Source organism: Tasmannia lanceolata, unplaced genomic scaffold (genome assembly GCF_043159265.1).
Source record: "Tasmannia lanceolata isolate RefF3 unplaced genomic scaffold, GAP_Taslan_0.1 ptg000012l, whole genome shotgun sequence".
In the NCBI taxonomy this organism is placed as follows: domain Eukaryota; kingdom Viridiplantae; phylum Streptophyta; class Magnoliopsida; order Canellales; family Winteraceae; genus Tasmannia; species Tasmannia lanceolata.
In genome coordinates, this window is record NW_027518689.1 from 18,106,058 (window position 1) to 18,130,335 (window position 24,278).

The 24,278-nt window shown below is 40.8% G+C and overlaps 2 protein-coding genes across 3 annotated transcripts; both read right to left on the reverse strand.

Moving 5' to 3' along the window:
- Positions 1-2,574: 2,574 nt before the first annotated feature.
- LOC143888589 (uncharacterized) lies at positions 2,575-4,766 on the reverse strand. Its single transcript, XM_077393033.1, has 3 exons — positions 4,109-4,766; positions 3,207-4,012; positions 2,575-2,631 (listed from the first exon to the last, which is right to left on the reverse strand). Exons 1-3 carry the CDS (start codon positions 4,764-4,766, stop codon positions 2,575-2,577), a joined length of 1,521 nt encoding a protein of 506 aa, XP_077249148.1.
- A 9,208-nt stretch (positions 4,767-13,974) lies between these two features.
- Positions 13,975-24,278, reverse strand: LOC143887673 (Lactoylglutathione lyase / glyoxalase I family protein). 2 transcript variants are annotated; one of them, XM_077391801.1, is made up of 5 exons: positions 24,120-24,278; positions 21,000-21,171; positions 20,575-20,658; positions 20,290-20,493; positions 13,975-14,317 (listed from the first exon to the last, which is right to left on the reverse strand). In XM_077391801.1, the coding sequence occupies exons 1-5, from the start codon at positions 24,168-24,170 to the stop codon at positions 14,226-14,228; spliced, it is 603 nt and encodes a 200-aa protein (XP_077247916.1). In that variant the 5' UTR covers positions 24,171-24,278; the 3' UTR covers positions 13,975-14,225. The 2 variants fall into 2 exon arrangements, with proteins under 2 accessions (XP_077247916.1, XP_077247915.1); XM_077391800.1 differs by having other exon boundaries at positions 21,000-21,174; positions 24,120-24,274.

Genomic DNA, 24,278 nt, shown 5'->3' on the forward strand with positions numbered 1-24,278 from the left:
TTTCCAAATTGTAATGTATTATGCTGATTGTCAGACCACTTATTCCATTTCTTCAGTTCCAAATTGTAATGTGTAAATTTCTCCATTGTGTAAGGATCAGACCGTCTCTTCCATTTTGCAACTCCAATGCAGGTTCAAATCGAATGTAACTTTCAAGACCTTGGCATCTAATAATTGGTTGGATTAGGATTTGATTGTTGCACATGGTCATGACTTCACATATGCTGCTTGCAGTGAGATACACTATTCGAAACAAATTCAATTTATATGTTTTCATGGGGATAGGATGAATGGAAAAAGGCTCCAAAATAATGGACATTTTTTAGGAAATTTTTTTTTTACTACTGCTCGGAACTCTGAGAATTTCTCTCGGAATTCCGCAGTTAAACTCCGAGAATTTCTCTCGGAATTCCGCAGTTAAAAAAAAAACGTTCGGAATTCTGAGATTTTTTCTCAGAATTCCGCAGTTAATATATAAAATTGTTTGTTAAAAAAAAACTGGTCAGAATTCCGAGATTTTTTTCTCGGAATTCCGCAGTAAACATCGAACTTTTTAACAATGAAAAACGTATGTGGTCGGAACTCCGAGAGTTTCTCTCGGAATTCTGCAGCGATTTTGATGGTTTAAAAAAAATTATTTCGAAATTCCGAGAGATAGTCTCAGAATTCCGAGACTTCTCTAAGCGCGTTTAAACCCTCGAACGTGCAATTTTTTTCTAATTTGCCTCTTCTAATTTTCCTTCTTTTTCCCTTCTCTCTCAAAACCCTTTCCAAACCCTAACTCCATTAACCATTTTCCCTCAAAATCCCTTCAAATCTAACCTTAATTCATCATCTTCATCCTCCAAAACCCTCTTTTTTACTCAAAAACCCATAAAATGCATCATCCCTGCTAAAACTCCCAATTTTTCTTCCACATTCCTCATTTTCTTCGTCATCTCTTCCATTAGAATCAATTTCTCTTCCATTTTCTTTCATTTTCTCCATTTTCAGAAATCTAAGGTTTCCCATCTTCCGTTTTACCCTCCATTACAACTTCTCTTATTCCCTAACTGTTCTCAACATGCCTCGAACAAAAAATGTCCAAATCAGAGGTTCTTCCCAACGCTAGGACGATGAAGGACCATCGAGGAAGCGGTCTAAGAAAGCTACGGCTCCGGCTTCCGAACCGGAGCTTATTCCAAATTCCTACTTCTCATCTGCACGAGCTAAGAAGGCATGGCCGAAAATGGCTAATCGTGGTGTCCGCACCAGACGCTTCATAGAGCCCGACGTCCTTAAACACTTCAACCTTCAAGCTCGGTTTGACGCTCTTGGATGGACACAATTTCTTCATATTGATGAGCTTATCTATCCTAGATTGGGACGTCTTTTCTATGCCAATCTCACAATCACTCCTTCGTACTTTCAAATTGAGTCTCGCGTCAAGAAAACAATGATTTGACTGAATTATCATGAACTTGCTAAGATGCTTGAGATTAGTCCCGATGGTTTTGAGCATTACTTTTGGCCTGGAAATGGGATCCATTCACTTAATGATCTTGATCACGACATTGTGTATGGTCGGATTACCCGGAGTTATAGATCCAACATGATAGTGAAAGCCTCCCATCTCATTCCTGAAGCTAAGATGCTTCACAACTTCATGTTCAGCAACTTCACCCCTCGCGGGGGCATGACCGATGCTCTAAGGCCCTTAGAGGCCTACCTCATCTATTGTATTCTTGAGCGTCGCAAGGTTTGCCTACCCTATATCATCTTCCGTTTTATGTTCCAAACACTTAAGCGGTCTAGAGCCTCCTTGCCATATGGCATGCTCCTTACGTGTATCTTCCGCAACTTTGGCATTGCTCTGGATAGTGAGGCAACCATCATTCCTACCGCTCCATTTGATGATAAGTCTTTCCGGCGCATGGCTCTAAACAAAGAAGTAGTTGAAGTTGCACCTGGAGACGAAGACGAAGAAGGAGAAGAAGAAGGATAAGAAGAAGAAGAGGCGGATCAGGATACTCAGGCACCTGTGGCACCACGGGCATCTCAGGATTTCACCGCTATGCAGGAGGCCCTTCAGCTATCCATGGCTTCTCAGTTTGAGAAGCTCACAACTCACGTTGACAGGGAGATGACCAGTCGCTTCCAAACGCTCAGTACTCACGTTGACACGGAGATGGCCAGTCGCTTCCAGGCGCTCACTACTCACGTTGACACGGAGATGGGCAGTCGCTTCCAGGCGCTCACTACTCACGTTGACACGGAGATGGGCAGTCGCTTTCAGACTCTTACTACACACACTGATGACCAGTGGACCACCTATTACCAGTACCTCTCCGGTGGTCAGTGGGGTCAGCAGCCTGCCAGTTCCTCATATCCTCCACCACCACCTCCAGAGCAGTAGATGGCTTCAGTTCTCTAATGATGATGGATACTTTTTGCTCAGACTCTTTATATATAGTGACATATGATGTATTAGGCTTATCTTCTTGGATGATAATTTGGATAATGTAGTTCGTATGCTGGCCAAGCACCTCATAGGAAGATTCTATGATCAGTCGCTTTCAGGTTTTGACAAGGAAATTAAGGTATGCTTACTTCAGAGCTGTAATACAATTCTGAGTCTCTTTTCTTCCAGTTCTACCAAAGTATTTATAAATTAAAGAGTAATTGGTCATAGGATATGCACAATGCTTGTAGATTCAGCTTGTTGTTCTTGTGTAGATTCTACGTGCTCCCCTTTGCTTCGTAAAACTTTATTTCTCATTAATTATAGCACCCCATTACAGAAAACATACATGTACTCCAAAAAACATACAATTATTCCAAAAAACATACACGTATTCCAAAACAATTATTTCAAAAAATGTTAATGTATTCCAAAAAATGCCGGGCCTGCAATTCATACTTATAGAAAAAACGGAGGCAGGCAGGATAGACCAGGCTTGCAATAAAATTTGCAAGAATCGATTAAAGCCCGCACAGGTTGTATTGAGGACTAGTAAAAAAAACATGTTAGATTGATCATACATGTTCTCCATTGGTGCGGAAGGCCCGATTGGAGCCTCGTTTTGCTGACGATTTACGATGGGAGGATTCTTGCACGATCTCTTATTATGTCCAAGTTGCCCGCAGGTACCGCACTTATGATGCACTCCTCTTTGCAGTCCTCTCTCCACTCTAACTTTTTTCGGTCGCCCTGGCTGTCGTCTTACTTTTGGCGGCAATACCAACGGCAAAGTATGGGAAGGATCTGGCCATTGCGATCGATCTAACGTGGGATAAACTACTCCATCATAAGTCTTCCGATATGCATCGGCCAGATACCAATTCTGGCAGTAACTGTATGGATCTTGGTGGTTTAGTCCCATGGCCGCTATCGCATGCCCGCACGGAATTCCCATCGTTTGGAACATACGACACGTACATGTTTGCTTACCTATGTCCACTTGGTCAACGTGATACCTGGACGTTACTTGAAATTCGGTCCAACTACACTGCCACGGCGTATAGCCACCTGCTTCTTTACGTGCTTCCGCCAACCAGGATTCCGCTTTTGGTGTCAAACGAGTCGTCCATTTGCCACATGTCTTCTGACGGAACTGAAAGAAGTCGCAAACTTTCCATCTTGTGTGTTCAACAAGTGCTGCAATTGGCAACTCCCTTGCTCCCTTTAAAACGGCATTGAAGCACTCAGCTGCGTTAGTTGTCAACACGTTATATCTGCATCCTTCAAAATACGCGCTCACCCAATTTTCTTTAGGAATGTCCGATATCCATTGGTGTGCTCTTTTACTCTGACTTTTAATACTCTCCATCGCATCCTTAAAAGCACCCTCCCTTAGTGAATATGCAGCTGTCATAAAGAGTTTCCGGAGCTTTTTATTTTTAAAGGTTGAATGGAATTTGGCACTGAGGTGATGGATGCAATAGCTATGGTGTGACCTGGGCAAATCTTCAGCTACGGCTCTAGGCAACCCCTTCATCCGGTCGGACCCAATCGTGATGACATCCCGGCCCGCTGAAATGAAATTATGACGGAACAAATGCAGAAACCATACCCAGCTTTCATACGTCTAACCCTCCACTACTGCAAATGCCAGCGGGAATAACCCACCGTTGCCGTCTATCCCAGTTGCGGCTAGTAGAGTCCCCCTGTACTTCCCCCGCAAATGGGTCCCGTCAATTAGGGCCAGGGGCCTAACTGTTCGGTTGAACGCACGTATGCTAGGGCCAAATGACCAAAATAAACGGGTGAAAGTATCATCCCCTCTTGGCCGTAACTCTCGGGATCGGCACAACCGCATTATTGTGCCAGGATTCCTTCTTACCAACTCCTCAGTATACGCAGGCAGGATGCGGTAAGACGCCTCGGCATTTCCGCACTTAATTTCGTGTATAAGCTCCTTCGCCATGTGGGCTTTTCGATAGGACAATGTTATACCCCACTGGACCTTGATGTACTCTCTTATCAAAGTAGCCTTGACGTCTTCTGGGCGCGGGAATAAGGCTACACAATTTTCAGCAGCCCATTTTGCAGTCGCCATGGGATGATCGTTCCCTTTCACTGTGCCTGAGCATGTGTACTGGGGGATAAATGTTTTTACCTTAACATAATCTGTGTAAGTGGTCCCTGTGATACGCCACGGGCAACTACGCTCCTTGCATCTAACGCCATACTTTGTGGGATTTATCTTCTGTGGGACAAACACAAAATGATGCTGGATTGCGTAGTCTCTGACTTTCTTTTGAAAGACTTTAAGATTTGGGAACATTGCCCCAACCGTGAAATCCTCAAGTCACACAATCTCATTTACTTCATCAGCCCCTACAACCATTTCATCTGCTTTCATCGACTGCCTTTCATAGGTATTTCCCAAAGCATTGCCTAGATAATTAGTAGGTTCATCCTGCTCATCACCCATGTCCTCACCGTCACTGAAGTCCTCTTCATCATCACCAAAGTCATCATCATCGTTATTACTGCCATCGTTCGGTCCAATCAAATCATTAGCATGAACATCACCTCCAAAATTCCTAGACAACTCCGCATCGTATTGGCCTGGGTGGGTTGTCTCAAACTCGGTCTCATTAAAATTGGGATCATCAAAATCCTGATTCAAGTCCACTTCGTAGCTGCACATCGGGTAGCAATTAGAGATAAAATAATTGATTCATAAATGAAAGGAAGGAATATGAATAGCACTCAACAATTGCTCTCTACTATAATTTACCGATGTATGTTATGACTACCGCTATGTCTTCTTTTTTTTCCTTTTCGAGCAACGGCTGATGGACTCGGTGATGCAGGGACAGAATTAATTTTTGGCCTCCAAGCGTGTGCAAATGAGGTAGGGATCGTTGCAACACCAACATTCCGGTAACAAATAGGATCTTCATAAACTTCACTTAAGTTGGCGTGACATCTGCGCAAATGTGAGTAACAATAAAGGGAAGGCAATTTCACGAATGGATTGTAAACAATCAACTATTTTACCTATCACTCGTATATCCATCACAACATCTTCGTTCATCAGGAGGATCTCCACACCGATATGGCAGACCGACATTCGTAGGGTGAGGAGAATTGTTTCCTCCAAAATTGTACTCTTTAGTTACACACAAGCTCAAAGAATTAATAACCGTACTATCAAAAAGCTTCATCACCAGATCAAGGTCGTTATCATCTCGAATATTGTATAAGATGATCTGATATGGGTCTAAAATATATCGACAATTGATAGATAAAGAAACATTACTTCGATTAGTCCCAATTTTGCTGTGAATTAGAGTGTCAAATTCTCTAAATTTTATTTTCCGACTCAGAATTAATGGCAACTTCTTCCCGCCGACGTATTCCAATGATACCGCATCCTTTACAAAGCTGTCAACGTGTAAGATAAAAGAAGCTCTTCGTTCTACCGTTCTTTTGTTTACACAAAATTAAACCATTGTCAAAATAACCAATTGGAAAAAACCATTCCAATTAACAAGTAAAGCACCAATTTTAGAATTATGCACAACTTCAACCACTGCTAAGTCTCCATAAAACAACATAAACCACTACTAAGATAATTTGGGCCACTTTAAAACACTCTAGACAACTACTAAGTCATGACAAAGAAATATGAACCACTGCTTACCCTATATAAACCACTTATAAATACTATAAACCACTGTTAAGCCAATATAAACCACTTATAAACACTCTAAACCATTGGTAATCCTAAATAAACAACTTATAAACACTCTAAAACCACTGCTAAGTCTATATAAACCACTTATAAACACTCTAAACCACTGATAGGGTTATATAAACCACTTATAAACACTTTAAGCCACTGATTACCCTATATTAAACACTTGTAAACACACTAAACCACTCCTAGGCTTATATAAAACAATTATAAACACTTTAAACCACTGTTTACCCTATATAAACCACTTGTAAATACTCCAAACCACTGCTTACCCTATATAAACCACTTATAAACACTCTAAACTGCTATTAGGCTTACATGAACCACTTATAAACACTCTAAACCACTGCTTACAATGTATAAACAACTTATAAACACTCTAAACCATGTATAAACACTCTAAACCACCTATAAACACTCTAAACCACTGATAGGCTTAGATAAACCACTGTTTACCCTATATAAACCAGTTGTAAAAACTCTAAACCACTGATAAGCCTATATAAACGACTTACAAACGCTATAAACTACTTCTTACCATGTATAAACCATGTATAAAAACTCTAAACCACTGATAAGCCTATATAAACCACTTATAAACACTCTAAACCACTGATAGGCTTATATAAACCACTGTTTACCCTATATAAACCAGTTGTAAACACTCTAAACCACTGATAAGCCTATATAAACCAATTATAAACACTATAAACTACTTCTTACCCTGTATAAACCATGTATAAACACTCTAAACCACTGATAAGCCTACATAAACTACTTATAAACACTCTAAACCACTTATAGGCTTAGATAAACCACTGTTTACCCTATATAAACCAGTTGTAAACACTCTAAACCACTTATAAGCCTATATAAACAACTTATAAACACTATAAACTACTTCTTATCCTGTATAAACCATGTATAAACACTCTAAACCACTGATAAGCCTACATAAACCACTTAGAAACACTCTAAACCACTGATAGGCTTAGATAAACCACTGTTTACCCTATATAAACCAGTTGTAAACATTCTAAACCACTGATAAGCCTATATAAACCACTTATAAATACTATAAACTACTTCTTACCCTGTATAAACCATGTATAAACACTCTAAATCACTGATAAGCCTATATAAACCACTTATAAACACTCTAAACCACTGATAGGCTTATATAAACCACTGTTTACAATATATAAACCAGTTGTAAACACTCTAAACCACTGATAAGCCTATATAAACTACTTATAAACACTATAAACTACTTCTTACCCTGTATAAACCATGTATAAATACTCTAAACCACTGATAAGCCTACATAAACCACTTATAAACACTCTAAACCACTGATAGGCTTATATAACCCACTGTTTACCCTATATAAACCAGTTGTAAACACTCTAAACCACTTATAAGCCCATATAAACCACTTATAAACACTATAAACTACTGCTCACCCTGTATAAATCACTTATAAACACTTTAAACCATTGTTAATCCTTATAAACCAATTATAAACACTCTAAACCACTGGTAAGCCTTAATAAACTACTACTTACGATTATAAACCACTACTGAGGATTCTTAACCAAAGAAGTTATATAAACCACTTATAAACACCCACTTCAGTAGTGGTTTATGGTAGTCAAATACTTGTTTAACTTAAGAAATTAGTGGTTTACAGTAAAATAACAATGATTATAAAGTGTTTAAAGTAATTTAAATATGATTAAATAGTGATTGAAGGCTTTCTGCAATGGAAGACAGTAGTTTGACATGGAAAACTTTCATTCAAGTTTATATAAACATGCCTCATAATGGAAAGAGAAGGGAGAGGGGTAAAAATACACACCTTTCCATTCAATGGAGGCTTTGTGCAATGGAATGGTGGTTTCTAGTGAAGATTTTTGCGATTTCCAAATCCAATAACGTTTTTTTCCAATAGTTGTTGTAAATGGAGGCGTTATACAATGCAATGAAGGGTTAGGAAGGCTTTGACATCTAAAAATGAGGTTTTCAGCAATAGAATGGAGCTTTTGGCATCTAACAATGGAGGTTTTTGGGTTTCAAAAATGGAGGTTTTTGGGTTTTTCATACGTACGTTTTTTTTTTGGTAGGTGGGAGGAAGAAGAAGAAGAGGGAAAAAGGTAGGTTTTTGGATTTGTTTTCTAAATGTAATCATTTCAAAAAGGTGATTTGATAGGGGGGAGAGAGAGAGAGAGAGAGAGAGAGAGAGAGAGTCAAGGGCATTTTAGTCATATGCACTCTTGATTGGTGATTTAGAAAACACCCCTCTTCAAATGTCATAGTCAGTAGAAACCCCTTCTATTTGGTCATTTTCCCTAAATTTTATGCAAGCCATTTTTTAAACTTTCCTATGTATCAAGAGTATAAGGAAGGGTGCTGATTCCCCCCCCCCCTTTGACGGCTGGCTAATGTTAAACGTTAGGATGTCACTTTCCCACCATTTGACCGGTCTCTCTCTCTCTCTCCACACACACAACAGGAACAGTTGGTGGGCCCAACAGAAACCGTTGGTGGACGGGTGGGCCCATCTTTAAACAACGTAGGCCCCGCCTATACCACTTCAGGATAATCCAAACCTTCCATTTGATGGGCCATAAACGTAAATAGGTTGCGTCCCAAAATATCATTTCCATAGGCTGTTCCTAGCCCTCCGATCTAAATAGAAACTACATCTTATGCAACCTCTATAGATTGTAGGGTTGTGATCATCCTATGAAAATGATTTTTGGGGCACAACCTATTTATATTGTGGCCCATCAAATGAATGGTTTGGATCAGTCTATGGAGTTGGTCGTAAAGTAACATTAAGGCCCGTCCACAACATAGGACGATCCAAGCCGTCCATGGTTTGGATAATCCTATGGAGTTGGTCGTACAGTAACATTAAGGCCCAATCGTAGGCCCCACCGATTTTTTTTCAAATTGAAGCGTACCGTCCACAAGATAGGATGATCCAAGCCGTCCATGGTTTGGATCCTCCTATGGTGTGGTTCGTACAGTAACATTAAGACCATCAAATGAATGGTTTGGATCATTCTGTGGTCGTACAGTAACATTAAGGCCTGTCCACAACATAGGATGATCCAAGCCGTCCATGGTTTAGATAATCCTATGGAGTGGGTCGTACACTAACATTAAGGCCCAATCGTAGGCCCCACCGATATTTTTCAAATTGAAGCATACCGTCCACAACATAGGATGATCCAAGCCGTCCATGGTTTGGATCATCCTATGGTGTGGTTTGTACCAATTTAGGCCCCAACCATATTTTTGAAAATGAAGTGTACCGTCCAGACCATAGGATGATCCGAGCCGTCCATTTGATGGGTCACAATGTAAATAGGTTGTGCCCCAAAAATCATTTCTGTAGGATGATCACAACCCTACAATCTATAGAGGTTGCATAAGATGTAGTTTCTATTTAGATCGGAGGGCTAGGATTCGCCTATGGAAAAATATTTTGGGACGCAACCTATTTACGTTTATGGCCCATCAAATGGACGGTTTAGATTATCCTATGGTGTGGTATGGGCGGGGCCTACGTTGTTCAAAGATGGGCCCACCATTCCACCAACGGTTTCTGTTGGGCCCACCAACTGTTCCTGTTGTGTGTCTGTGGAGAGAGAGAGAGAGAGAGAGAGAGAGAGAGAGACCGGTCAAATGGTGGGAATACATTAGCCAGCCCAGGGGGCGGAAATAGCCTACAAGGGGTGGGGAGATATCAGCGCCCATAAGGAACCTTTCTTTCTTCTTTTTTGTACATCCAAACAGAATCAACATTACACATTTCCTATAGGGCAGTGATATCCCCCCCCCTAACCGTTTCAGTTGACTTTTATGAGGGCGTGGAGAAGCAACTGTTAACTCTATAAGCATAAAAGTCAAAACGATTTCTGTTAGGGGGGGAATATCACTGCCCAAAATTTATCATTTAGGCCATGTCTGGCCACGGAGAATTTGTTTTCATGATAAATAGGTAGTCTCCAAGTGGAGATAAGGGTCATGTAGCAAAAAATCGGGAAACAAAATCTTGGAACGGGAAGTGATAAATCCGTGATGAGATGTGGCTAAGAATCTAAGAATCAAGAAAAGGTTGACCGGATTTTGAGTGGAGTTTTATGTTTCGTGTTCGTGATTTTTAGCCACATCTCTTCACCAGAGACGATCATTTCTGGACTGGGCAGTGATAAATCTGCGCCTTTTGATTACTTGGGACACCCAGCAACAGTGTATCAATGACTGCAGAGGGGCTGATGTACTTCACGACATAAAGATTCAATGGTGATGATTGCCACGTACACTCAGGGGCGGAGCCAGGAATATGCTTTGTGCGCGGGGGGGGGGGGGGGGGGGGGGGTGGGAAATGGTCGCTGTAGCATGTTAGGGTCCACCATTTTGCACTTCCAATTTTGATAGATGGGCCCACCATCTCCCCGTAACCCACACTTAAGGTAGAGACAACAATTTTACCCCTCATATTTCAATGTAGCAGGGCCCACTATTTACACCTACTATTTTGATGGGTGGGGCACCACTATTTACATCTCATGTACCGCACTGAGTAAATCATCTCCATTGGTTGATCCTAGCCATCTGATTGAACGGGTGATTCCATTTTAGATCAGAGGAATCATCCTATGGAGATGATTTACGCGATGCATCCAATTTATGTTATGACCCAACAAATGAACAATTTGGATCATCCTATGAAGTGGGCCTGCAGTACTCTTTGAAAAATACTTGCACGAAATATATAAAATCTCATAGTTATGTATCTACCTAAGGTGACATTATCTTAGCCGTTTATTTAGATTTTTAGTGAGAGAGAGTGAGAGAGATGGCTCGCTGCGAGGGTTTATTCCTATAATATAGGAACTTTACACGATAATGCTAATAGTATGAAGGATTAATTCCTGAATTTTAGGGATACACTTTACAAAAACTTGCAAACCAACCTATTGACTTGGAAAAAAATCCCCAATTTCAAGGGGGCACCTTTAAGAAAAATCCATAAATAACCTATCGACTGGGAAAAAAATCAGAATTTAGGGGGGCAACTGCCCCCTCTTGACCCCCCTAGATCCGCCCGGCTAGGCCCCTAAACCTAGGAATTGGCACGTGTGGTTACGACCTCGATTTGCACATATGGACCGTTTGGATGCCTCTCATTTTGTATTTGGATTTGGATTTGGAATTGAGTTTTTAATACAAAATGAGTAGATCCGGCAGCTCATGTAGAGGGAGAAAGAGAGGGAAGGGGGTACTTCCTAGTGGAGGGGAGAGGTTGAGGAGCAACGAGGGTAAAGGAAACTGCCACATCTGTGGATTTCCAATTTCTTATTTCCACAGCATAATTAGAAATCTGATTTTTTTCACTGTCAGCTGCTGAATTAGAAATCCAAGAATTTGATCCGATCCAAATTACAATGCAAAAAGGGCTGCAAATGAGAGAAATCCAAATCCAAATCTTCTCGGCATCCAAACGGGCCCATAATGAATTCGGAATTCTGCGCAACTCGTTAAGTAGTATAAGATGGGATACAACGTCTACTATGCGACCTCTACTAAACGAGAAGAATGAAAGTTGCCCCACAACACTATCAGTTAGTAAGTATATCCGGGGATCTCACTTATTTCATGACATTGGACGATACGAATATTGACATCTCAATATTTTCTTTTTAGGACAGCATGAGGACCTTGTCCTCGACCTGAACTAAGCTAATCTCCTTCAGACGTGGGAACCTTTCCACACAATCCCACCTTCCGATGGGAAGGATAGGAGTCGGCATCGTTGGGGTCCAGATGGCTTCACGGGTACACTGCTGCTCGGTGTCCCAAGTAATCAAAAGGGGCAGATATATCACTTCCCTTCTGGATTTTGTTTCCAGATTTTTAGCTCATCTCCACCTGAATACTACCGATTTGTCATGAAACCAAATTACTCGTAGCTATGCGTGCCCATAGAGGGAAATGATTGTACTAGGGCTGCAACTCGAGCCGGGTAAAACCCGACCCACATCGACCCGACCCGAAAATAGCCTGGGTCGGGTTCAGGTTTCATGGGTTTCGGGTCGAGCCGGGTTCAGCATTCAAAAGCCCGCATGAATCTCGGGTCGAGCCGGGTTTGAAGGGGCCCGACCCGACCCGACCCGAGTTACATAAGTTATAGTATGTACATTTTTTTCTATTGTTAGTTAAAAGTTAAAGGGATAATTACATTTACACCCCCTCTAGTTTCTGACCCATCCACTTCCACCCCTATAGTTTAAAACGTGACAAATACACCCTTGTAGTTTCAATTTGTTTAAGGTAGGCCCCCTCAGCTGAAGGTTCGTCCATAGATTGAAGGGTTTGGATGATCCGATGGAGCTGATTATTTTGGCACACCCTAACTATGTCAGGACCCATCAAATGAACGCTTTGGATCATCCAAACAATGTGGGCCCACATTATTTGGATGATTTTTTGGTAGTGTTTGGATTCGGGTAGGGGCCCACATTATTTGGATGATCCAAAGCGTTCGAGTAGGGGCCCACATTATTTGGATGATCCAAAGCGTTCATTTGATGGGTCCTGACATAGATATGGTGTGCCCAAAAAATCAGCTCCATCGGATCATCCTAACCCTTCAATCTATGGACGAACCTTCAGCTGAGGGGGCAAACCTTAAACAAATTGAAACTACAGGGGTGTATTTGTCACGTTTTAAACTATAGGGGTGGAAGTGGATGTGTCAGAAACTAGAGGGGGTGTAAATGTAATTATCCCAAAGTTAAAAGTGAAAACCCACGCACCCACTGTTACTGCATGTGAGTGTAATTTCTGCTTCTATGAGTTGAGTTGATTCAAGTGTTTGATTCAGCACTGTTTGATTGTAATTACAACATTGTTTGATTACAGCATTGTTTGATTCAAGTGTGATGTGAGTGTAATTACATCATTGTTTGATTCAAGTGTAATGTGAGTGTAATTTCTGCTTCTATGAGTTGAGTTGCCTTGCCAAACAAGAATTTTCCTTAAAAATTTGCGTCAACGTGAAAAAACCCGACCCGACCCGAACCGACCCGAGATTTATCATGGGTAGGGCCGGGTTTGGGAATCGTGGGTTCTCCGAAAAAAAACCCGACCCGACCCGAGATATTTCTCGGGTAGGGTTGGGTTCTCCAAAACCCGACCCGCCCGACCCGAGTTGCAGCCCTAGATTGTACCAAACAGTCAACTAGTGAATTGTAAGTTCAAAAACAAAGATTAACCTGCTTGTGAAAAAATAAAAAATACAAGGAGTGATATGAGGTTCACTTCCTCACTTCACTGTTTAGTGAGACGTTGGTGACCTCTTACCATGCCGTGTTGACTTGGTTTACAATCGCTACTTTAATTAGTGGATAACTTATTAGCGGCCATCGGATATGGCAGCATCAAATGAGATTCTAAATAGATGTTTGCCCGCCGAATGTAAGCCATCTGTCATTCATCTCTGCAAGCCATGAGCTAGAAACCACCAAACGTCCAGTCCAATCATCATACAATGAGCCAGATGTACAGTGAAGATTGGGTGAGTAATCAATCCACACCAGTCCTCACTCTTCAATTTCTTTGGCTGGTAACATCCAATACATTTGTATCTAGTGCATAACAATGATACCTGGAACATATTTGTTAATCTCCCAACATCACATGTCCCAAAATACACTGGTAGCCATTTTGGGTCGATGATTTTTTGGGCCCCCGAGACGAAGAAAAGAGGTTTATTGTAAATTGGTACTAGTTTATTCAGGATTCTTGCAAGAGTTGAGTCCTCAGAGGCATAGTAGTGGATGTCACTAGGCAGAAATTTACAAACAAGGAAGAAAATAAGCTGACAATAACTTATGGAACCTACGATATGGTGAGTTGTGCATAACCTATCAAGATTTATATACAATTAAGGAGGCACCCCACGGAAGACGTGTAGAGACATACACTATATGATAAGGTTTCAGATGTTAAGGAGAAGTGTTAATCAACTTGGGTGAATTCTAATGCATTTCCATCTGGATCTCGTGCAAAGATTGCCGGTCTCCCAGATCGACTAAGAGTGTAGCTAATACCTGTAAAAGAAGCAAACAGCGAGCTCAGAAAAACGTGCTTTTTCACCAATTAAACAACTATTCTGACCCATCTGTATTTGTACTGATTCCTTAATATGTTGATAATGAGTAATAAAAGTTGTTAAGCAAATAGAATAGTGTTGTAATGGGCCAATAAGTAGACACACTGGTCAGGCAGTTTAACAGAAACGATAGATGATGCAGTAAATGATTTGCTTATGTTAAAGTATAAAAGATTAAATAACGCCATCTCCACAAGCTTAATCTTTTGGAGTAATTGGTTGTTTCACATGGTATCAGAGCAATTGGCTTGGGTTCAGAACTCCTTGATATCAGAATCCACATGCAATAGCCAACCCAAAAGAGGGGCCACATGTGCCACGTGTAGGCCAAAGATGGGCAATCCTGAGGGGGATTGTATTTTTTTTTTTGAAAATACCTGAGGAGTAAAAGATCAAATAATGCCCATCTCCAATAGCTTAAGCTTTCGGAGTAACTGGTTGTTTCCCAGCTTATAATTGTAATTTTCTCTCCTTTTCATTGTGGCATTGGAAGCAATGAGACCACTTGTGCAACCTATTTTCTTTTGCATCCAACAAGAACGCCGGACCATTAACATATATATATATATATATATATATATATATATATATATATATATTATATATTCATGACATAAACAAGTAAAATGGGGTAACTCGACGTTTGGCATAATTTCTAACACCTCATGTAATCGATTACCAATAGAAGTAGCAAGTGAAATATAACAGGATTGGTTACTTTTTGATAAATTTATAAAGATAAAATTTCAATTTCAGATGATGATCAATGGAAGGAGCCAAGATAAGTCTTAATAAAGAAAACAGTGAATGCATGACAGTGTCAGCCTCGATGAAAATTAAACAAAACAGAATTTAGACGGAAATTGACAGCGACAAATGGAGCAAAATTAAGGTATTTGGCAGAGGTGATTTAACTATTAACTGATGGCATTGTGACTTTGTGAGCAATAGAAAAGTTCATCTGAAGCTGATAGGTTAATCACATGGCATCAAAATGCACAAATGTATTTACTTTGGTTTGTGTAACAAGGGTTAACAGTGTATATTTTCACTGTGTTTTTTAATATGTTATTTAATTATAGAAAAGGACAAAGTACCAAAGGTGTATCTTAATTGTAACTCCTTTTCACCCTTGTTTATTTAATGAGAAAGATTTTTGCCTCACAAAGACGGGAATATTTGTTGCATTTCCCAAATTGCTGATCTGTGATCCTTTACTTAATGGAATCTGGGTCTTTACATCTTAATTGACCTCTTCCTTTTACTATCCTGTGCTTTAGGATTTGAAGCATCCACTCTTGGCCTGTTGTCTAGTGTACTACATGTTGCAAGAGCAATTATGCAAAAACATTTCAATCTTTTAATCAGTAGAAATTATCCACTTCACTGACAGCTCTCAACTCAACAAAGCCTTTGTCCCAAACTAGTTGGGGACGGCTAAATGAATCATTTAGAAAAATTTCATGAAGAAGGTGAAAGGAATCTACCCGGCTCTAATCCTGGCTCTAGTTGAGTTCTTTTACGTGGATTATTTTCTTCGATTCTATCCTATCCAAGGTCATGTTCTATGTTATGTTCCTAGCTATCAAGTCTTTCCTCACTGTTTCTACCCAAATTGTTGTCGGTCTACCCCTACCTCTTTTTACTCCATCAACTTGGCACGAGTCGCCTCTTCTCACTGGAGCATCCAAAGGCCTATGTTGGATGTATCCAAACCATCTTAAGCGGTGCTCTCTCATGTTCTCCTAAATTGGTGCCACCCCACCTTTTTACGAATGTCTTCATTTTTAATTCTATCTAACCTTGTGTGGCCGCACATCCATCCAAGCATTCTCATCTCCGCTACACTCATCTTATGGACATGCTGCTTCTTGGTGGCCCAACATTCTGAGCCGTACAGCATGGCTGGCTTATAAAACTTTCCCTTCAACTTGGTAGGGATTTTATGGTCGCACAGAACTCCTGAGGCAAGCTTCCACTTCAACCAACATGCTCCTATTCTATGGTTAACATCCACTTCACTAACAACATTGGCAACTATTGTCCTGATTGATTGTCACGATTTCCACGGCAACAATATAAAAAATAATTGTGCGACATCCAAGTGACCAGCACACATGTTGTTAACTGATGCTGTGATACAGTACAGGTACTACTGTGTGATGTGCAATCACAAATCTAAGTTTCTAATTACTATCATGCTATCACCACACTGTGTGGTGTACTAAAATCCACTACTGAAATAGCCAACTCCTTGCACAATGAGTGAACTGAATTACAGTTACAAATGAGGGTCGCCACACTTTTTGGTGTACTAAAATCCACTACTGAACTAGCCAACTCCTTGCACAATGAGTGAACTGAATTACAGTAACAGATCAGGGTTGATCAGTTCCTTCTTAAACTAGCGGGATTACCTAACAGTTCAGCCTAGATTGTGGTGGTAGTGATGCAGGACAATACCTAGAATAGGGAAAATCCTACAGTCCTAATGGGATTAAGACTTTAGGACAGTTTAGGGCTTACACGGAAAACTAAAAGAACACTTAACAACTAACCTAGGGTTGAGTTAACACGTAATTAATCTATGGGCAGCAGCAATAATGAGAAGAGCAGTAGAGGAGCCACCAGGAGCAGACTGCTAGGCTCGTGAATAGATCTCAGTAAGAGAATAAAGAGATCCCGAGGTGAGTAACTGCTGACAAAACTGTGAGAAATCCAGCCCCAAGGAATGAAGATAATGAATAGCCCTGAGTTGGTCATGCTGATGCTTGAGGACCGTAATATCCGAGGTAAGGGGCATGAAAGCATCCAATTGCTGGCAAAGAGAAGCGAAGCGGCTATAGTGGGTGGAGAGAGAGAGAGAGAGAGAGAGAGAGAGAGAGAGAGAGAGAGAGAGAGAGAGAGAGAGAGAGTCATTCCCACGCTCAAGACGAATCCACTCAGAATAAGTGGAAAAGATCCAGATGAGGTTATCCACCCTAGAGTAAATGAGAGCAGTGTGATCCCAAATAGCCTTGGGCGAGGGCAAGTTCATCAACGGCCGTGAAACAGCACGTATCATACTCTACCAGAGGCGCGTGCGGATCATAGCATCATCCTGGCGCCAACGATCATAAGTCGGATACGAAGAGAGAGGAGGATCACGCTTAATAAGGGACACCCGACCCTTGGCCAGAAGAAAGGTCTCAACAGACTGGCGCCAATTGAGATAATTAGAGCCATCTGATTTCTCAGAGGTCATCTGAGGCATAGACTGCACCAAGGAGGGAGAATAAGAGCAAGGGGTGTAGCTAGAAGAAGGTGCCGAGGGGCTAGGGGAAGTACTGCCAATAGGAGATGGGCTGACAAGGAGGTCCATAATAACAGGAGGCTCCATGAAGGAAGGAGAGAGAGGGTCTCACGGCCAAGACATCCAATACACGATAATGAGAGATAGGACGAGAGATCAGCAACAGAATGCGTGCTAGAAACCGCGGCCTCGAGGGAGAAGATGGGCAAAAAGAACCATGAAGAGACAAGTGCAAAGATATGGCATCCAACGAGAGATATAGAACACAACTAAGACATACAGAGCCACTAGACAAGGCGAGAGAGAACACCACGACCCAAACGAATGATAATAGAGAATGAAAGGGATGCCATATGAGGGCCGCACAAGGGAAGAAGGCGAATAGTCGGAACCATGGAAAGGAGAATAAGAAATTTAGACCATTGAGGAAACGGGGGAAGAGAAGGCAGGAGGAAGGGAAAAAAGGGTTTTACAGGGGGTCGGAAGTTGCAGGGGGTGGCACGGGGTGCTGGAGGTAGAGGAAAAAGGATTTCCCGGCGAGGGTGGCTTAGGCAAGGAGCGTGGGAGTGGTGGAAAGGTGGAGGAGGGAGCTGAAGTTGCAGGGGGGTGGCGTGGGGGTTTCCGCCCGGGGGGGGTCGGAAGTTGTAGGGAGTGGTGTGGTGGGGCTGGAGGTAGGGGAGAAGAAGAAGAAGAAGAAGAAGAGAGGTTTTGTGGGTTTTAGGGTTTTAGGGCTTTGAAAGGGTTTTGAATGGAGGTGGGGAGAAGAAGAAGAAGAAGAAGAAGAAGGAGAATCAAGGGTGGTCCCTAGGCATCCATGCCCTAGGGCTCTGATACCGTGTTGAGAGTGGTGAGAAGAGAAGAGAAGAAAAAAAACAGTGAGTTAGGGTATTCTCCCCCTCGCTAATGTATTTATATTAAGGAGGTAAATACAATGACCACTATGCCCTTAGGCACTTACACAAACACAAATACACTTCTAACAAAGCCTAACTAAAATAATACTCCCGAAAATGTACTTTTTAAATAGTCTTGAGTGGATATTCCTAGACTTAGCATAATCAATGACGGTTCAATATAAATTAAACATTACAAAAATATATGCAAGAATTCCCTGAACCTCGCGACTCTTTCAAACCCAAATCCTCACCAATTTGTCAAAGACAATCCTTAGAGACTCAGAAAGGCTTGACATTGAGGCATAAAGTCTTCTTGGACTCTAATAAACCCCCACCAAATCCTTCTAGATTTAGCATGACCAATTATGGTCTAATATAAATTCATCTGCACAAAAATATAGACATGAATTCCCCAATCCTTCCAATCCCAACACACACACACACACACACACACACACACACACACACACACACACTAATACCTAGCTCTTTAATGTTCAACCCCCACCCTTCCCTATCATACCCAGCAACAATTCTCTGCAGTAACGTTTCCTCTCTTCTTATTTATGTAACAAACCTACGTTTCTCAACAACAAATTCGCAAGGCCTAAACTCCCACCTTTCTGTGGTAGACACACGTCCTCCCATTTCGTATTACCTTTAATCTTCTTTCTTTCCTCCCTTCCTTCGCATAGAAAATCTTCGCATCTTAGCTATCTCATGAGGCATCCTGAAGAGGGAATAAAATAAGTAGAAAGATTGGACAACACCTTCCAGCTGCTTCTCCATTCTCTCAACCACGGAGGGCATTAAATCGACACAATGTTAAAGCAACTCTCGGAGTGAGTCCAAGATATAAAATTTGTTATCTCTCGGCTTCACAACCAAAAGCATAGGTCAACTCACTCATCCAACCCTCTGACACATTTAACCACATAACCCTGCTTTTGCTCATATTCACTCTCCTAACACTGCTCCAAACCATCTAAAGAGTAAATTTCAAATTCTAGATTTGAGTCCCAGAATCACCATAGAAAACAAGGGTGTAATTGGCAGATGCATAACAAAATCCATTGTTCCACCATCATCCATCACCACGCCTCAATAAGTCTCCTCTCTTCCTGTCTGCTATTAATCGCCTTGACATCTCATCCATTAATGTGAAAAGCAAAGGGAAAGGTGATCTCTTGCCATAGCCCCATGGAGTTTTCAAAAAGACCCACGGAACCATTGTTAAATAGGATAAAAAATGGAAAAGAGATACAGGCCATCACCCTCCTCCTCCATTTTTATTTTTATTTTGAAAATTATCACCCACCTCCTCCATTGCTCCCCATAACCCATCCTCCTCAATAGATACTCAACGAAATCCTAGTCATCATGGTTATAAGTTAGTATAAACTATTCATCTAGCTTGCTGACCTATAATCCTTAATCTACACCGCCCTTCCTCTGGGGATGAGAACCACAAAGGTCGTGTTGATAAAATTTAACAAGTCCCTTAAACTGACATACGATAACAAAGGTACAGTTGATAAAATTTAACAAGTCCCTTATATTGATATACGATGGCCCAAGTGACACACTAATGTATACAAAACAATTTTGCTTAAATACTATGATAGAAACCCTCTAGAACCTTTTAAAATATGAACTACATCAAGGAAATAAGAAAAATAACATAACAATCCACAATCGGTTACTATAACATTGACGACTTACCAGCTTTATCAAAAATTGCTTTCAGCTTATTCACATCCTGAATTGAAAGACAAGCATGACGGTCTCGACCACCATGTTCTGGGCGCCCTGTTAAGGGGTCAGGATTTGGAAGCTCCATCAAGTGAATCATCTCGGAACCCACCCATAACCAAGCACCTCTGTAAGGAAGCTTTTCATGTGGCCTTGCTTCATTTATCTTAAGACCTAATTTTAATATGATAAATTATAAATTGTCTGATGAAGGAAAAATATCACTTAAAGATTTAGCATGGATAACTGACATACCCAAAAGGTTCTGATAAAAATCAAGTGAAGTTTCGAGGGTTTGGCATAGCAATCCAACATGGTGGACTCCAACAACTCCAATACCTGCACAAGTAACATACTTAATAAAAGGACACCAAGAAGGTAATGTAACCAAATACCCAAGATCTGCAGACTATTGATGTTATATAGGAAATTCAAAATGTTCTAGTTTCTTAGTATCTTTTAATTGAGCTGAAAAGTTGAAGCTTATAAAATGAAATCTGCATAGGCTAGCAGCTACGAATTGGTCAGCACATTGATCATTAATGATTTTAAAATGCCTGCAGTGACTATTTCCCATCTTTTAAGACATGTGACACTAATTTTAGTTCCAAAAAATATAGGGAAATATCAGTAGTATACATTTTACATCTAATTAACAATTGTGAATCAGAAAAACTAACCATCCTTATCATCAATAATAGTAGATTCTTTCACAAGAAAATCCCTTTCAGTGGACATCTTAGCTTTTATCAGTAAGCTAGGTTTATGGCTTTTCCCATTTCTCGTGATTGCCTGGCAAGTCTTATTCAATGACGATTTGGTGGAAATAAGCTTGGAGGGAACACGGTTCACCTGTTACAATTGTCCATAGTCAGTAAGAAAGAACAAGTAACAACGAATTATAAGTGTCACCAACAACTTCAGATCAAAATTGCAAAGCAGTAAATCCATTGCATCCATTGCTTTGATAGATCAGAGTACTTGCTGCTTTTCTATACAGAATGGATATAGTCTAATATCGAAAGAAATTTAATAAGGTCAATTAAACAAATTTGAATTTCAAGTGCTGAGGGTTCCATTGCTCCCGATTTTAGACCTCAATTTTATCAAAATAAACATTTAGTATGCCGGAATTTGTAATGAAGATAATAGGAAGTTGAGTGGAGATGATAGTAGTGATCGGTGCAAAGAGGCGATGATCAAGTTAACAATAGCAGGAAATCGTGTAAGAATATGGTAGTTTGGAGTGAAAATACAAGTGAAAATTTTCATTGTGGCAAAAATCATAAGAGTCTCTCCATATTCTCAGGCCTGGAGAAACAAAAGGGGTGGTAATTCTAGTGAAGAATGTTATGCTTCAAAAAAGATTCTTGGTGAAGCTACTAATTATGAATGCCAGTAAGAAAACTCAAAACAAAAGGGAGTAAAAAAAAAAAAGAAGATCCATTGATGGTTCCTAACTCAAATAGGAGTCAAGGAGCAGTCAGCGAGTATAACATTATATGATCTATAAAAAATTCAAAATGAGGAAACAAGCACAAAATTGCAAGTGATGATTGATATCCCCTATATAATCTAAGTAGATTGAGGAGAAGTGGGTTAAAAGGCTGATATAATATTTGCTAATACTAGGGGTGCAACTTGGGTCGGTTCCTACCGGAACCTGACTCATCCAGCCTAATTTCAGTTCGGGTTTCATCAACCTTGAGTCAGGCTTGGGTTTGTTAGAAATGGAGTTAGGGTTAGAGAGGAAGAAGAACAAGAGTGAAGGATGGAGAGTCACCACTAGGGAGCTCCTCATGTATACGATGTATATATAGGCCCATCTAGGGCAACAATGGTACAATGGTGCTATGACAATAATACCCCTAATACTCTAAGTATTGACTAAACTACACTACAACATTATTAAATATACTATGGAACTCCAGCTTTGCTACAAAGAACTACAACAAACAACTAAAAATACAGCAAAAAAGGACCATACATCAAAAGGTACAAGAAGCTCATACACACATCCAGCTTGGTATAACACTCATCCTCAAGCCAGTGTGGTAAATACATAATGAAAACATAACAAAAAGACAGCAACAACAAAGAGTACAACAGCGAGATCGACGGCCACCAAAAAGTGCAGCTCCCCTGAAGTAGCACTACGGCGAGAGCGATCGGTCTCCCCCTGAATGAGAGCACGACAAGCAAATCCGCATATCAACAAGCAATGAAGGCTGTTGATTTAAGATCTAGGGTTGTAGAGATTGTTATTGAGAAGAAGAAGAAGAACAAGATACCGTATACGAAAAAAAGAGAGAGTCGTATTTCCCTCTCCACCATTTATTATATATGTATATATGAAGACACATATAAAATGACATTAATACCCCTATGTATTTAACACTCCCCCTCAAGCTAGAATGTATATATCAATTCCTAGCTTGTTACATGCGTCCTTTAATTTTGTAGGCCCTAACGCTTTGGTGAACACATTATCCAGTTGATATGTGGATCTAGTAAACATGGTGCATATCTCTCTTCTTTGGATCCTCTGACGAATGAAGTGACAGTCAACTTCAATGTGCTTGGTTCTCTCGTGGAAAACTGGATTGTTGGCAATATAAATAGCTGACTGATTATCACAATACAACCGTGATGGTCTCGAAGGAGGAAAACCAATCTATGACAAGAAGAAACACAACCAAATTAACTCTCCAGTCGTATAAGACATAGCTCTGTACTCGGCTTCTGTACTCAGCTTCTGCACTAGATTTAGACACAAAATCTTTCTTTTTACTTCTCTAGGATACCATATTACCACCAACGAATGTACAGTAACCGGTTGTAGATCTCCTATCTCTTGGAGAACCTGCCCAATCAGCAGCAGTGAATCCTTCTATAGTATCATGTATCATGTCCATTCTTCCTAAAGCATAATCCCTTTCCTGGTGTGCCTTTCAAGTATCGGATAATCTGAAGTACTGCAGCCCAGTGAGATGTGTGAGGAGAACTCATAAACTGATTGACCACTCCTACAACATACGAGATGTCAGGTCGGGTAGCAGTCAAATAAATAAACTTTCCCACTAGTCTCCTGTATCGACCTGGACCTTCCAATAAATCTCCTTGATCAGGAAGTAGTTAGTTTGACATTCGGGTCCATAGGATCAGATGCTGGTCTTATTCCCATGGAGCCTGTCTCTTCTAGAATATCTAAAGTATACTTTCTCTGTGATAGGGAAAGATCACGTTTAGAGTGAGCCACCTCAATTCCAATAAAATACCTGAGAAGACCCAAGTCCTTTGTCGCAAATTCTTCCTGAAGAAATATCTTCAGTCTATGTATTCTGTGTTGATCATTTCCAGTTTGCAACCAGTTTGTACTGATATGTGCACCCAAACCATTGATAAGCATGTTAAGAAAGCCTCTAGCAGCACAGAACACATACGCACTCCCCGCCCCCCCCCCCCCCCCCCCCCCCCAAACAATCAAAAAATTTGAATGTGCAATCCACTTGCATTCTGGGTGCAAATCTGAGTAAACTGAAATCTGAAAAGCCTCTTTATATTGCAGTAAACACAAAAATTGCACCCAGAATTGCAAAGCCAAATTGACCACAAGAAAGATACCAAGAAGTACCAAACTCGATTTTATACATCACCTAGAAAAACCACAGCCCATTTATCCCTGAAATTCAGACGCTAAACTGAATCTAACGAAGGATTAGATAAAATCAGATGAAACATTCAACACAAAGCATAAGCTGTAAAACCCAAATTTCTAGAGTCTAGATGAGCCAAAATACCTCGGTGGAAGGGAAGGCAAGTAATGGAGAGAAACCCAGAACGGACGCCATTCAATTCCAGTGAAGAGAAGGTCTCACCCTTTGAACACTCTGGCTGTTGCCTCGTGCAGATGACGGTTCCTCTCTTGTCAGGACTGACAACAAACGACAGCCACCAGA

What these genes read in the sequence shown, in the direction of transcription:
- LOC143887673 (XM_077391800.1), bottom strand. Translation starts at nt 24,170, where the DNA reads ATGGCGTCCGTTCTGGGTTTCTCTCCATTACTTGCCTTCCCTTCCACC. An exon ending in TTGCCTTCCCTTCCACCGAG is followed by an intron (nt 21,175 to 24,119) that starts GTATTTTGGCTC and finishes GGACAATTGTAA; the next exon opens with CAGGTGAACCGTGTTCCCTC. An exon ending in TATTATTGATGATAAGGATG is followed by an intron (nt 20,659 to 20,999) that starts GTTAGTTTTTCT and finishes TTACTTGTGCAG; the next exon opens with GTATTGGAGTTGTTGGAGTC.
- LOC143888589 (XM_077393033.1), bottom strand. Translation starts at nt 4,766, where the DNA reads ATGTTCCCAAATCTTAAAGTCTTTCAAAAGAAAGTCAGAGACTACGCA. An exon ending in AACTGGGATAGACGGCAACG is followed by an intron (nt 4,013 to 4,108) that starts GTGGGTTATTCC and finishes ATTTCATTTCAG; the next exon opens with CGGGCCGGGATGTCATCACG. An exon ending in CGTTGGTATTGCCGCCAAAA is followed by an intron (nt 2,632 to 3,206) that starts GTAAGACGACAG and finishes ATACTTTGGTAG; the next exon opens with AACTGGAAGAAAAGAGACTC.